Source organism: Euleptes europaea, chromosome 9 (assembly GCF_029931775.1).
Source record: "Euleptes europaea isolate rEulEur1 chromosome 9, rEulEur1.hap1, whole genome shotgun sequence".
Classification (NCBI taxonomy): Eukaryota; Metazoa; Chordata; class Lepidosauria; order Squamata; family Sphaerodactylidae; genus Euleptes; species Euleptes europaea.
Window position 1 is genome coordinate 89,070,795 of NC_079320.1, and position 16,254 is coordinate 89,087,048.

The 16,254-nt window shown below is 45.5% G+C and overlaps 1 protein-coding gene across 1 annotated transcript in view; it reads right to left on the reverse strand.

Annotated features, from left to right (window-relative positions):
* The window catches only part of EVC2 (EvC ciliary complex subunit 2), a 53,266-nt gene extending 39,528 nt beyond the window's left edge, over positions 1-13,738 (reverse strand). Inside the window, exons 1-6 of the mRNA XM_056855513.1 lie at positions 13,587-13,738; positions 11,511-11,576; positions 8,125-8,311; positions 7,247-7,353; positions 5,931-5,993; positions 2,211-2,333 (exon numbers count right to left, since the gene is read on the reverse strand). Coding sequence (XP_056711491.1) covers positions 2,211-2,333; positions 5,931-5,993; positions 7,247-7,353; positions 8,125-8,311; positions 11,511-11,576; positions 13,587-13,730 — 690 coding nt within the window. The 5' untranslated portion in view covers positions 13,731-13,738. The remainder of the gene's footprint in view (positions 1-2,210; positions 2,334-5,930; positions 5,994-7,246; positions 7,354-8,124; positions 8,312-11,510; positions 11,577-13,586) is intronic.
* Positions 13,739-16,254: the final 2,516 nt, after the last annotated feature.

Consider the following 16,254-nt stretch of genomic DNA (forward strand, 5'->3'; position numbering starts at 1 on the left):
TTTAGACCATGCCATGTGGTTTGAGACACAGGAAAAACTCCTGTTCTTGAACTACAAAATTTACAGATTACAATACCGATATACTAGAGCATCTCAAAATAAATGCACAGTCTGGTCATTCTTCAGCAATTTCATGATGTTCTTTTATATTTTGCAATTAACTCTTTTTGGTTACTGTTATTATTTCTTGAAAATGAGTGACTAATCTAGTTTGTTTGATGCTGCTGTGTTTTAATTAACTACATAAATATTCAGCAGTAATCCTGATTTAAACCAGGCTCCTTCCCCAACACCGCCCTTCCAGGCTACAGACAGAATGCAATGAAACTGGCATTTCTTGAAGCAACAATCATCTGTGAGCTGAACCTTGGTTTCAAAAACTAACCATTGTTAAAAGAAACCATGGTTTTGCATTATGCCTGAACTAGCCAATGAGTTTGCGCTGTTCTCCTTTCACACACATCTACAAATGTCCTTAAATTGTCTCCTTTTACACACATTTATAATTTTCAGTACATATTTTCAAGTACCGGTATCACCAGGCTCTACATAAAGTGCAAAAAGATAAGCTACAATGAAGGTGCATTTCAAGGGACTGGTCTGCAGCAGAAGAGCAAGATTCAAGTCCAGCAGCACCTTAAAGCCCAACAGGATTTCCAGGTTAGAAGCTTTCGAGAGTCCCTTTTGTCAGACAGCAGAGCTGATGAAGGGAGCTTTGGTTCTTGAAAGCTTCCACCCTGGAAATCTGTTGATCAAGGAAAAGTACCATTTGTTGGGTTGGATACAGCCAGTTTTTCACTCAGTCTCCTCCAATTCTCTTCCTTACCGCAGCCCTCGCCCCACGGGGATCTCGTCCGTACCGGCACCAAGATCCACAGCAGAGGGGTTTCGGGTGACCAAAGAGCTCCTCTCCTCACTTTTTTCAACAGTGGAAAAGCTGGCTGGATCTAACTCACTGGATCAACTTCTGTCTTGAGGGATAAATGTCCAAAGACAACTTTTCCCAACAAACATTAATCTATTGAGATCAAAGGCATCTCATTATTTCACTTTTCATTTCAAAAATGAAAATGCGCCAACCTTTGTGGCAGTTATGTGCCAGTCTGTACTGGGGAGGAGAAAATAGTAGGTTTGCCATTGCAAAATCACTGTATATACCCAACACAAATGTGATCATCAGTTTCACACTTTTTCAATTCAGCGCCAGCTGGGAACTGTCAACACGAATGTTGTATGCACCTCCCCATTACCAAGAGATTGATTTATGTAAACATTAAAACAGCTTTAACAAAACAGCTCTTAGTTTAAAATCACTAGACGCTCTCCTTCTGCCCTTAAAAAGGTAAAGGTGCAAGCATCGGGTCCTTACTGACCCATGGGGTGACATCACATCATGACGTTTACTAGGCAGACTATGTTTACGAGGTGGTTTGCCAGAGCCTTCCCCAGTCATCTACATTTTACCCCCAGCAAGCTGGGCACTCATTTTACCAACCTCGGAAGGATGGAAGGCTGAGTCAACCTTGAGCCGGCTACCTGAAACTGACTTCCGTTGGGATCAAACTCAGGTCGTGAACAGAGCTTTTGACTGCACTATTGCAGCTTTCCACTCTGTGCCACGGGGTTCCACCTTCTGCCCTTGCCTACCTTGAATTAGGCACAATTAGCAGGAATGTGGGAGAGGGTCTTTCCAACTGTGGCCCCCAGGCTCCATAATTCCTGGACCATGTGACCTGGTGCCCCCCCCCCCATTGTTGGCTTTCTGGAGGTGGGTTAAGACGGTTCTTTTCCAGCCTTTGAAAAGGACTTAGCCCATCTGTCACTGTTTCAGTCCTGGGCTTTTGGTAGCATCTGGAGATTAATTGATGTTGCTGGACTGGGATTTGGATTTGTTTTTTTGGTTGTGCTGTTGTTTGGGGAGGGGCTGTGGCTCAATGGTAGAGCATCTGCTTGGCATGCAGAAGGTCATGGGTTCAGTCCATACTGCCAGTGTAAGTAAACAATAGTGACCTTGATGGACCAGTGGTCTAATTCAGTATAAGCCAACTTAATGTGTATTGCTTTAATCTGTTGATTTGATATGGGGGTGAAGTTTTAGAATTTCAGGTTGCTGCTGAATATTTCCTGATTTATTGTTTGTTTTTAAGGAAGGAACCTGGGTATGTTGGTAGAAGGGGGGATAAATATAGTGAGTAAATAAATTGCTTCACCTGGCTCTCCCTGATAATTCGCCGGGTTCTGTAAGCAGTCCACAACATCACACTCGTCAGCATAAAAGAAACGATAAAAGAAGCAAAGAATCCCAAAGCGTGGGTGCCGTGACTCAACAAAATCTAAAAAGAAAAGAAACACTGCATAAATTTCTGTGGCACCTGCATCAACACAGAGAGATTAACAGAAACAAAAGCAATTTAGTCCAAGTCGATTCATTGACATTCACAGCACCACCTCAGAGGAAACGGAGACTTCTGCGTGAGGTTCCAACAGAACATAATACAGTCAACCTAGCCACTGTCCTGGGGGCCTCAGAGCAAAAGCAGAATAAAATGCAGTAAATGAGTAAGTCAGTGGATACAGACTGGGGGAGAATATTTTCCAACTGTTTCGGTATGCCCACAAGCAGTGCTTTAAAGCAGGAAATCGCCAGGGTGTTGATAAAGAAAACCCAAAACAAGCACTGTGTATAAAGAAAGTAGTCAAGGGTTACAAGCAATTTTCCTGGCTTGCTTGCAACTACAAGGGGACCCCATTACCAGAGAAGAAAAAGAAGACAAAGATGAAGAGATGGTTTTTATATGCCGACTTTCTCTACCACTTAAGGAAGAATCAAACTAGCTCACAATCACCTTCCCTTCCCCTCCCCACAACAGACACCCTGCGAGATAGGTGGGTCTGAGAGAGTGTGACTAGCCTAGGGTCACCCAGCTTGCTTCGTGTGTAGGCGTGGGGAAGCAAACCCGGTTCTCCAGATCAGAGTCCACTGCTCCAAACTACCAGTGTTATCTACTACACCATGCTTGACCACTGAGTAAATCCTGATTGCCAGGAGTTTGGGCACAAAGTTGAACCATAGCATGGTTTGAATTACTAAGACCTGCTGGGAAATGTCCGGACCCGAGGACACCTTTGCCAGAACCAGCCCCACTCCAGAAAGACTGACAGGAACAGAATTCCAGGCCAGTGGGCCATTTGAATTAGAGCCAAGACCCATTTGGCCCAACAGCCCATTTTCCAGGGTGGCTGGTCAGATGCATCCAGAAGCTCATCAACCAGGATGTGAAGACAATGCCCAGAGCCCAGCTGCAGCAGTGAGGATCAACTAGCTGATACTGAAGACTCCTCAGAAACTCCCGCTGTGCCAAAATGCCAGAATGCGTACACAACACCTACTCTACAGTCTCTGCATTGGCTATCAATTAGCTTCCAGGTACAATTCACGTTGCTGGTTATTACCGACAAAGCCCTTCCATGGGCTAGGAACCAATATCTGCAGGACCACCTTTCCGCTGAGGCAGCTCCACTCATCAGAACAAAGCCCTCGGAAGGTGCCACCCTGCCAACAGGTAAGATCAACAGCTGCCCATACCTGAGTGGCTCACACTTGGCAGAACAGTTCACCTGACCAGGCCAGGAAGGCTCCTGCACTTCTGACTTTTAGCAGAATGAGTGAATCAGAACTTTTCAGGAAAGCATTTGTATAATGTGAATTAAGTTGAAGTTAATGGCAAATCAAAGGAAATCGTCACTGCTCGGATTATGCTTTTAAAAAAATTGTGCTCTGATGTCATAATCCAGCCTTTATTAATCTGCTGGTTGTATGTAATACCATATTTTGCTTCATCACTCACTGATCCTGTAATTCCCCATTTTAGTGTATTGTTCTCTAATTTTGTTGGTTGTGTGTATTATACTGTTCTTACTACATTGTTTACAGTTGGAATTCCCCTTCATTCTCAGCAAGAAAGGCAGGCTATGAATGAAGTAAATAAACAGTTCTGAGGTGTCTTAGACTAGTACTGAATATTTGGGTATTATGATTATTAACCAGTGACGGACCAGTCCCCCACAAACTTGTCTAAACCCCTAGCTGGTTACCATCACAAAAAGTGTGGCAGCAAATTGCATCCGTTTATTGTGCATTATGGGAAGAAGTTCTGATTTTGCCTCTCTCAAATCTACTGCCAATCAATTTCCCCACAGGATCCCAAGTTCCAGTGTTTCAAAAAATCTCTGTCCAGTTTCTCCATGCCAAAAACGATAACCGTGGCACCTTAAAGATGAACACATTTACAGTTGTGTAAGATTTCATGGGTAGACCCACTTTGTCAGACACATGAAGTGAATTCTCAGTCAACAAATCTACACACAGAGTTAAAGGCCATAAAATCCAAGAAAAAGAGGGCAGGATGTGGTAAAGTATATTGAAAGCTCCCTGCATCTATGATCAGCAGGAAAGGACAAAGCAATTGCAGTAAATGTATCTCGGTGAATCACTCAGTACAGAGAATGCTTTACTAGAAAGAAAAAATAAGCAAAAGAAGAAATGAATAAAATTCAAGATGACTGGAGCAATGGCAGAACATGGATACCAGTAAGTGCTGGCCAAAACCCCCAGAAAAAGCCTACAAGTTACTGAGGGACAATGGAAAAACAAGTACTTTTGTAATTATATTAGATGCCAAAAGATGAAGATTAAAAAAAAACAGAATTAAAAATTGCATCTTACAAAGCAGGGAAGGTTTGATAAGACATTTAACTCAGGCTCGTAAGCTGGTCATCTGTGATAAGGAAATATTTCCCCCTGGGTAACTAAGGAGGGAAGTGTTTGTAAATTGGCATAGAGAGGCCCTTTGTTTATCTTAGATTTATTATTATGGCATTAGCCAGAAAAGTTACAAACCTTGTCAATAAAACTGATTACATGATAAGCCCTTTGTTTGTCAATGTTGTTAGGCCCTCAATATGCCACAAAAGGCCAACAACTCTTAGCCAAGAAGTACGGCTTGGCGCAGGCTCACCAATAGGAAGCACATGCAGGGAGGCTTTGCCAGCAATCAAGCAATGCTTTTTTTTTTTTAATTGTTCAGTCATTCTTCTTTTCTGAATTTTAGTTTCTTGAAACTCCCACACCATTTCTATCACACTGGAAGAGCAGTATGCCTCTCCAGCACGTCAATCTCTATGTCTAATCGTTTGCCAGCTGCTTTAGCAATATATTCCTTCGGACCTCAAATAAACCTGCCAGAAGTAGATACTTTGGAGAGGAAACAATATTTCCCTAGTTTTGTACACTGTACAATTAATTGGTGAGGATGAAAACAAACGATGTGGAAGGGTGTAGCAGGTAAAAATAATATATTAAATTTTATTTATTTATTTTAATTGACTGTTTATTTTACGGTCCAGTTCCTTACAATCCTCAATTTGCCAAATGCCAAAATATTTTACGGCTAGGTAGCATGTCAGAGAATCCCCATCTGTGACCTTCTTGTGAGCCTTACAACGTCCCTGCAAGTTAGGTCAATATTATTATAACTACAGTGCCGAGGAGGCAGACGACCTAAAGCTGAGAGAGGGAGAAATAGTTTGCTAAAGACCACCTAAAGAGTGGCAACAGTGAGATCTGAGCCAGGAACCTCCAGATTCACCGCTCAATTTCTATACTAGCTCTCTTTGTCGTGCCCTAACCAGCTCCAGCCTCGGTTTGAGACAAAATAAAATGCCAGCATAGCCAGTAACCCTTCTAGAATAAATCTGAATTGTTTTTTCCTCTGTGATCACCACCCTCTTACATAATCTTGAAGCTGAAGCCTTTACTTCATTGTGATGATATGAATGAGCCTCACCAGGAATTCCATCGCGAATTGGTCCATAAAATTTGATAAAGAGAAGAAAGCAAAGGGCTTGTAGGAGAAAGCGAAGTGATTTACCTTTGTCTTTTTTTCTCCTGTTATTCTCAATGATGCTGTCAGTGGATCGAACTGAGAATTGTTCTGAAAACAAAGAAGGGGGGGGAGATCCATTTATCAGCTGTTTTCAGTCAGCATGATCCAACCTGATACCGGGATCACCTTTTGAGAAGAAAGTCATCCCATTCCTCCCATCATATAATGATACAAAATTTCAGACAAAAGGCAGAATTTAATAGCTAAATGGAAGAATACCAGATCATAACCAAGCAAAGCACATACTTCCTAACCAGCTTCTTGGAGGTACCACCACCTACCTATCGGGGCCTTGTAAAACAAAAAGGGGTGCAATGAAAGCCAGCCAAAGCAAAATGGCTCTTGAAGGCTGCCAGGAGCCATCCCACGAGAGCGCTGCCTCAGACCACAACTGCTGGATGCCATGAAAATGAGGCTTCTCTATTTATCTTCAGGTCATCATTATCTCTGCATAACTGTAAGGCCTGGTGGTCAGCACGAGAGGCATGCAATACATGGACCTCTGAACGCCTAGGAGGCCAAGGACCTGTTGGTCTTGCAAGGCTAAAATCTTCAGGTCACCAGGCCTTGTCTCATTTATCTTCAGATCAGAAGTTGGCAAACGTGTGATTTATATTAAAAACATTTTATCCCTCCTATCTCCACAAGGGATGTGATGAACACATTGTCTAGAGCAGAGGTTCCCAAACTGTGCTCCAAGGAGCACTTGGTGCTCTGCAAAACATCTCCTAGTGCTCCATGAAGAGATTGGAAAGAAAAATACTACTGTCATTCAGTTTAGTATATAAATTGATTATTTGGTGTTGTATTATGTATTATTGTTATGGTTAAGCTCAAGACCTTTGGTCAAAGGAGATAGTAAATAAATGGAATGGAGTTTAGTATATAGATGCTAGGTGAAAATTAGTGCTCCGTGACTAATTTCTCTCCTGAAAAGTGCTCCATGACTCAAAAAGTTTGGGAAACTCTGGTCTAGCGCATATGTTGTTCCGAAATATTGTCTTGTTTCAGCCACATCTGGATGGGACAAAACCTTAGTTCAGGCAGGTCAAACAGTTGATCGTGCCAGTACAACAGTTCCACAACCATACTGAGGGGTCCTTCTGCTCAGAAGATGTTCCTGATGAATGCTTCTTAACTGGAGAAATTACAAATATCCAGCAAGCTTTATGGCAAAACGGGAATCTGAACTGGGGTTTCCCTCGGACTAGTTCAACACTCTAACCACCACACACACTGGCTTCCACACTGACATAGAATTGTGCATGATAATTAGAACATTGAGAAGATAAAGGAAATACCAGTGATGAGCGAAAAGTCAGTTTCGCAGGCAGAATCAATACCCCGGCATTCCCCGTTTCTTTTGTATTAACAATGGCAATATAGTCCAATGAATAATGTTCCCCAGCTGAAAGTAAAGAGAAAGAAACATGTGTGGAAAATGCTGGGATACTTTTCTCCTCTATCTCCGTCCTATAGGACTACATCTTGGATATACACAAGATATAAAAGAATCTGCCAAAACCTTGTAATATCCAAGCCATACGGCGCCACTTGCCCATGACAGGCTGACTTTTCACAAATATTTGTTTGGAACGATTAGCATTTGGCGGCCGGAGATTCTAAAGGCACTGGAGCCAAACGACTTCTTCTGCTGGGAATCCAGGGTAAAAAATGGCTTCCGGCAGGGGAGGAGTAAAATCCAGACTGGGGCTGTCATGCTGGGTAAGTTTCAAACTCTTCCCTCCCCCCCACACACACACCCAGAACTGTTGCCTCAAAATGCCCCCCCCAAAAACCAATACTATATTTTTCACAACTGAACTGTACTTGCAGCAAACCTTGCTAGCACGTACACACAAGATCTAAATTACAAATACTACAGCAGAGGCAAACCAACTCTTTTGTTTCTGTAGTTTGTTTTTTTCTCTGAACACAATTTATTTAACTCTTTGACATTTCTTTATAGCTTCCCCTTCCAGGTTTTTATGAAGAATGAAATGGCCATTTTCTGCTTTCTCACAATTATGTTGCTACTTTAATTTTATCTGAATGCATTTGATTTTGTTGCAAATAACTGAGAATGCGTTCCAGGTCTGAAGGGTCTAGTTCTGTGTCCAAATTTTATTTAGGCTTTTTCTTAGAACAACTGCATTCCATGACAAACCAATGAACGTACCATGCAGAAATTGCATTCTGAATGTTTGGAACCCATCTGCTGTCTGATTACCCTTTGCTCCTTGAACATGGAGACCTGTGATGTTATCCAGTAAAACAAGGTCTGTGATATTTAATGCATGTAGAGTATTTGTGTTGTTAATCAGGAGTTTCACATAAACGCTTTGAGGTTCATGGTCAGTACGAACCTGCAGAATGAAACAAGGACCAATTATAATGGAAACATCAACCAACCTCCCCCACCCCTTAATCTTAGAGCCAAACTATATTGCACAAAGTTTCAAGTAACTTTCCTCAAGCATTATTTTAATGAAAAGAAACCATTAGAAGCTGCAATCTGGAACACAGAAAAAGCACAGGGATGGGTGTGGGGGGAGCGTTAATTCTTTCCCTTTCCCAAGCTGCTTTTCTTCCATGGGGGAATGTGTTTCTACCTGCTTGCATGGAGATAAGCAGCTTGAAAAAGCAATTCTGAGAGGAAAAACAGGTAACAGAAAAAGTAGCAAGCCCCCACCCTCATTAGCCTCTCCTTGACTCCCAAACGCAGTGGTTTCTTTCCATTCAAAATAAAAATTGGGGAAAAGTTACAAAGAATTCAATCTAATATTCAGCTTGCCTGATTCAGTCCTGGCTCTGAGAGGGCCAAGGCTCATTCCTGCCTTGCTGGGGGCATTTGGAGCAACCCACAAACATCAGCAGACTCTGATTTCAAATTCTCAATATGATTTTAATCTCGAGGACAGCAAACCGTTGCTTGGAAACCAAGTAATAGAAAGCCGGCGGTTTGAATGCAAGAGAGCTGCACATGTAGAGAAAGGACTGAATGAATACGAGTAGCGGAACATCCCGGAGAGGAGGCATTCAGCAGAAAAGAATTGGGCCTGGCTAATCAGGCTCTGGGAAATGCAGAACAGTGGAGCACTTGAGGGTCTGTCAGGCTCCCCACGGGTGACTCCCTTCTGTTCCGCCCCATTTTCCCTTCCGTTTCGTTGTCTGGATTGGGAAGGGCGCTGCGCACAAAACATCACAACTGAGATTCTGTCCCCAGAGCTGAATTTGAAATTAATGTCGCTCCCGTCTCTTTTTTGTATTTTATTTCTGATTCAGCACAACTATTTTGAGAGGCGTTTTGGGAAATTACTGTCGACGCAATATTACCTGCTGGTTGACTGCCCGATCCATTGAAGGGGACAGCAGTAACTTGGAGAGCACCCTTCCCTTTGGCCGCCCAAACTCCAAACCTCCTATGCCTCCCCCCCCCCATTTAACCTTCCCCCCAAACGCTGCTATCAGTTCCAGAGAGCAGACAAGTACAGGTGCTGCAAGTACAGGAGCAGACAAGTACAGGTCCCATCCCCATGGAACTAACTGCAGCTTTCGGGGAGGGAAGGCAATTCATGCCAGGGAAAGTCATAGGAGGAAAGGGTTAAAAGAATGCATGCACATGTGCACACACACACGCATGCCACTGACCCTTCCCTGCAGCTATTTGGGACTGCTAATAACTTCTGAAAAATACTATGCGAGATCCCATTCGCAGGTTCCTCGCATCGTGTCTTATAAGACCCTGAATGGCCTGCCTCCCCATCTCGGCTCTAGGCAGCCTTCGGCTGGCTCCCACATACAGAAGCAGCTTGGATCCTGCCACTGGCTCCGTCTAATGTAACGGCCCTGTCCACACTGAAGGAGGAGATGGCTGTGGAGTGGGGCTGGCCTCAGCGGTGGTTGCATCTGCCTCAACATTAATCTCCCTCAGCATTAACCTGACGTCTGGAAAACTGATCTGTCCTCCTCAGAGAGGAACACAAAAAGAAGGAGTTCGTTTTTATATGCCGACTTTCTCTACCTTTTAAGGAGAATCAAACCAGCTTACAATCTCCTTCCCTTCCTCTCCCCACAACAGACACTTTGTGAGGTAGGTGGGGCTGAGAGAGTTCAGAGAGAACTGTGACTGGCCCAAGATCACCCAGCTGGCTTCATGTGCAGGAGTGGGGAAAACAAACAGGTTCACCAGATTAGAGTCCAACACTCTTAACCACTACACCATGCTGGAGAGAATATGTAAGGTGGGCCTTCCAAAATCAGATCAGGGGTACCTGCTGGATGAGTACCGAAGTGTGAAGGGAAAGGCCTGGCTGTGGGGACTGGGCCAGCAATCAGGCAGTCATGAATGAATGTTTGCTTCTCATCACTCAAGCAAACGCCTTCGTCGAAAGATTCCATCTGAAGCGCCAGATGAGGGAATCCGACAAGGCCCACAACCACTTCTTAAGAGCTCTCGGGACCCTGCTCTGGCCTTTAGAGAGTTGTCCTTAGGCCTAGGGGGGAAGGGATTGCTGAGGTGACATGGCACTGCACCCCCAGAAGTCTGGAGCCTCCAAGTGTCCACTCTCCCAGCACGTGAGGAACTCAAGGGGGAGGGAGAGGGCAAAGCCCCCACTGTCTCTGTCAACCTGGACTCCACCCCTCCCCTACTGAGCTCACCACACTGGAAACAGTATGCAATACTAAACCAGGGTGCCTTGAATTTTTGCCAGTGGTGCATTATTACATTTTGCCAGAACGAACAGTAATTTGCTTTATTTTTTGAGAAGTTTACTTTTTGTTGACACTCTCTAGAAGCTATTGGTACTCAGATCATGATTTTAAAGTTGGACCCGTATTTGTGACTCTCCAAGCAAAACCTCCGTGTGCCCAAGCAATTCTTCCACTGAGCAGAGGCACAACAGACTGTTGCAGTTGGAAAAGCAGCAAGCATACTTTATAAACTTCTGGAACTTCACAGAAATGAGAAATGGCACCCAAATAAAAATACACGAACACTCTTCTGTAATGATTCCTGACTTACCAGTTCATTTATCATATTTTGTAATACTGGTACCAGTATTGTTGAACTGATGAGGGAGAAAAGGAGGCTCTAAAAGCCATCTGAAGAAGTGAGCTCTGACTCATGAAAGCTCATGCTGGAATAAATGTTGTTAGACCTCAAGGTACCACTGGGAATGGTCTGGTTTTTCTAAAATCACTGACCTCTGCAGAACATAAATGTCCTACTTGGCTTTTAAGTAGCCTCTCCCCACCTGCAGGTCCTAAATGAGAATGCAGACCTCTAGCCAAGCATTCAGTCCTTCAACTCCTGGATACGACTGCTATATTTAGATCATATTTATTCCCCAAGTAGTCTAAAAGAAAGGTTTAACCAGTCCAAATTTTGATTTCACCAATTACATTAACTCCAGGCTATCTCTAAGGTTGTGTTCCAGTGCTTAAAGTTTTGATCCTACTTATTAGTTTGGGGTTTATATATCTAAAAAAACAACTTGTGGCTGAAACAAGTTTATCAAAGATGCAGATCCAATGGCTCTAAGAAAGTACTTTGAAACTTACCACTGCACATTTCTGAAAAGTGATTCCATGTGCAGAAGACGCCGCAATTCTTGACACATCTTCATGCTGCACAGAAAATTTAATAGCCTCATTTTAACTTAAATGCATGATATGCATTTTATCATTCTAGGATCAGGAACAAGTTTAGCCAAAGACATAAGGTGCTTAACCTAATATACCAACAAACATGGAAACCATAAGTTAAGAGGCCAGCCTTTACTTTACACAGGCATTGGACGAAGGGGGGCTCTGACACGCAAAATAATAAATGTTGTTAGTCTTTATCAAGCTGCCATGGGACTCCTGTTTAATTCCCCCAACATGTTGTGGTTGCTTACAATTTAGCCTCTGTGCACCCATACTTTCCACTCTTCTGTCAGCCCAGCCATCTGCCTCTGAAGACTGGAGGAGCACTGATGCTCAGGATGCTCACAGTCTGCCCGCTTCCCTGACATAATGGGTGTAAATTACGGATGGAACGGTACCGGCAAGATACTGGAGGAAGGGGAAATTTACAGTGAGAGTAGTTCAGCAGTGGAATCGGATACCTAGAGAAGTGGTGAACTGCTCCTCTCTGGCGGTCTTCAACCAGCGGCGGGATGAACTCTTGTCAGGGGCGTTCTAGGCAGAGCCTGCTCTCAGCAAGGGGTTGAACTAGATAGCCTTGTATTGCCCCTTCCAACTCTATGGTTCTATATGCTTTAGTTTGTATTACAGAGGATGATGCATAGGAGTACTGATACTGATGGGGTGGAGGGGAGGAAGGTCCAGTTCTCCACCCCAGCAGCTGCTTGTAAGATGCCCACAGTCCAAGGCACTCCATGAGCACGGCTTGTGCCTGGCAGAGCAGGAGGAAGCAACAGGCGCATCTGGCCTGGGATGGCAAAATCCTTGACCTGGCCCTGGTGGGAGGGGGAGCAGTCAGAAATGGTGGCAGCGGAGAAGGGCACGAGTCTGGGGGCAGAGGGGCCCAGGGGCAGCTGCCTCGGCGAGCACCAGACAGCTAACAATTCAGCAAGATAAAGGCGGCAGTAAGATCTGCCTTTATGGCCCAGCAGCATGGTGTGGTGGTTAGAGTAAAGGACTAGCATCGGGGAGACCCAGGTTCGAATCCCCACTCTGCCATGCAAGCTCTCTGGGTGACTTTAGCCCAGTCATACATTCTTGGCCTAACCTACCTCACAGGATTGCTGTGAGAATAAAAAGGAGGAGCGGAGAATGATGTAAGCCATTGTGCGTCCCCACTGAGGAGAAAGGCAGGGGATACATAAAGTAAATTAATCCGTTTTTAAATGTACTGGAGTGGCCTTTGCAACAGTCTGGCTTGATTTAAAAATAATTCATTGCTTAGAATTTGCAACCAGACCAAGTCAGATACTGTATGGGAGGTGTGGCTGGTTATGGGACTGATTTTACTTCAGGTCAAACATCCACAATACTGAACACTTTAGCTCAAAATAAACTTCGAAAAGAGGTGAACCCAGAATCTGAAAGTGTACACCTTATGAAACACTGACCAACAATTGACTCTCGTTTCACTTTAACCTGCATAGGAAGAGGGAGGGAAACTGTGGGGGTGCAGGGGCTGACTTTGCAAGCGAGCAGACTACAGACCCCGTTCATGGATTGTGCTTATTCATTTATGTAAGAAAACATGCACCTCAACTTTGTTCATCGTTTTAACACACAAAGCAGCTGATTAAACAAATCACAACAATCAGATCAACTACAAGAGCCAACAGCACCGTGGAGACCCCAACGAATCATCAGAGAACCATAAAATAGCAGCAAATCAACAGATAATAAAACAGCCAAGCAGATCCCAAAAATCAGCAACATATCCAATCAAAAGCATAAGAGAACAAAGTAAGCAAACGAGCAAAGGCCACGGGGAACAAACGGATCTTACCAACAGTGAGGGGGCCCAAGGTCCACTTCCTGGGGCAGGGAATCCCCACCAACTTTGGGGCTGGCCAAACTCAAACAAAATTATAATTTCCACCACGGCAGCCATCAAATAACAGACAGTCAGACCTAGATTAAGCAATGCATTTGAAGACATGCTCTATTACTGACCATTCGATGGTTAACGGGCGCTTCCCGTTTGAACTTCTTTGCCCAGGAGGCCAAAGCAAAGGAGCAATGGATGAGGTGAGCACCTGGTGCTGCAGAGGTTAAATGCACTTTCTGGTGTTCACTTTGTCCCCCGACCACAGGCATTTTGACAGCTAAAAAAAAAAAAATCAAAGGAAAATTCAGCACATGACTCAGACAATTAGCAGACACCTTTCAACCAGTGACATTTCCCTTTGCCAGTCTGAAGCAGGAGATGTGCCGGGCAAGGCAGTCAGCCCAGCGCATGGCTTTCAGCTTTCCAAACTGGAGCCTGCCCCACCCCACAAAGCGCCAGCTCCTGGGCATTAGACACAAGAACAAACGTTGGAGCAATGGCCAGGAACCACTTTTGGCCCTCCACAAGGGCCAAGCTGATTCCGCCACAACACCTGCTGTGCAGGCCTATTAGAATGGAGGGATGGGTAAGCGCCACTCTCTGCTCTGAACTTCCTATTGGGGAGGATTTTGCGAGGGCGATGCCCTCTCCTTACCAAATGGCATCGGTAGCACAGCCCAAGCAGTCTCCTGCGACACGGTTTCTCTTCATCCACAATGACAAGCAATAACATTGGGCAACCCGCTCTGCCAAAAAGGAGTTGTGTAAAATGGTGGAACAACAGTCAGCACTTACCAGTTGTGCCAAAACGCTTCCTTAATGTCTGAATTCGAAGTTCATTTGGAGCCACCTGAAACATTATATTGGGTCAGAAATGTTTCAATTTACTCCCTAAATCAATGTGTAGAAACAGTGCTTGTGTTGCTATGCAATTTGTCCTACTTCAAACTTCTCACACAGCATCCACTTGCTTCCACCATCACTGCAAGCTGTTTTCAAAGGTACAATGCGGCCCTCTTAATTGGGACTTATATTAATGCTAATATTATCATCCAAAGTTTACCGATCGAGGGTGAATTCACACAGAGATTTAGTTCTGAGCAGAGTAGAATTTTCCCAGTACTGAAATGGATTATGTTCCTCCAGTACTAAGTGCCACAGTGAACATCGTGGACTGTTATGCTGGCTGAGAACTCTATGATGGACCACTTCCGCCACTGGACTAACTTTGGGAAATCCAGGACAGTTTCACAAAATACAGTACTGGGTCTGGTATCAGATGGGAACAAAGGAGGAGCAGGAGAGCAGCGGGGAAGGTGAAAGGGAGTAAGAGCCAGGGATGGACACAGTTCAGGCGAGGGAGATGCTCTGCTCTTCCACAGGTGACCGATGGCAAAGTGGTAGGGCAGAAAAGGTCTGTGGAGTCCTTCCAGTTTTGGCAGCTGAAACTCGCAGAATGGTGGACTGAGCTACCTGCAGCCATCCCAACACGACCATTTAGTGCGAAGGAGGCAACGGACCTGTCATTTAGCTTTAGTGCATACGAAAACATGCTCTAAAAAACCTGGATTTCCAATGGTGCATTCTAAATCTGGAAAACATGCCTGCGCCCAAATCACACAAGGTAGTGGCTGTATATATTGAAAAGACTGTGCGATTTTTCCTTATGCCGTGGCTGGATTGCCAAAACAGTAACAAGTGAAGAGGACTGAAGTCTCGGGTTCATCCCCTGACCTCTGCGGTTTAAAGAATCAGGGAGGGAGACCCTGGAGATTCACTGCCAGTCAGAACCGCTGGATCCAAGCCCAGTAGCACCTTAGGGACCAACAAGGTTTGTTTTTTTTGGGGGGGGGGTATGAGCTTTGGAGAGCCCAACTCCCTTCAGAAGATGGCAGCCAGAGTGGGCAATGATGCCCTTGGTGGGCCAGGGGTCTCCCATTCAGGCGAAGGCAGCAGCTTTGCGTGTTCCTGCTCCCTTTCCCAGGATGAACATGCGGTGCCTTCTTGTCCCCAGCCAGTCTGGACCAGCGCTGTCTCTTGTCATCCAGAGCAGCCAGCGGCGGGGTGGGGTGGGGTTCAGATAACCTCTACCTGAACCACCAGGAGCAAATGGCAACCATTACAGGACAAGTATGCCTCATCCATGAACCTGGCCAGCTGTATTTCGCATGTTAACCCGATAACATAAAACACGTCATTGATATACTTTGCTTTAGCTTATAAGAGAGGATACTTATATTACTATGAGAGACGTTATCAGTATGTGCCTATGAAATGTCTTCGAAGATGAAATACTATACATTTTACTGCCAAAAAAAACCCCCATAGGGTGTGTTCTTAAGCGAAACTGGTTTTCGAGATAGGCCCTTAGCGTATCGACACAGTTGGCGGCAGAAGCGCCCCCCGCCCCTTTTCGATGGTGGCGCCACCCACCCACCCACCCACTCACTCACCAGGTGGGGGCCGTGGGGGCGGGGGGCGGGCGGGGAGGCGAGGCCCCCCCGGCCACGGCCCGCAGGCTCCCCCCGGGGCTGCTGCCCCCGCGCCCCGCCCCGCCCCAAGGGCCCCGCCGGCGGCGCCAGCAGCAGCAGCAGCAGCAGCGGCAGGAGGGGCGGCATCGGGCGGGCGGCCGGACAGGGCGGGCGGGCGCTCTTCCCCTGCGCGGGCCCCTGGCAAAGTTTCCGGGAGGGCTTCCCTCGCAAGCCCGGCCCACCCACCCCGGCCCGGGAGCGCGGGGCGGCGCCGCGGCTCGCCCTCCTCCTCCTCCTGCTCCTGCTCCTGCTGGGCGTGGGC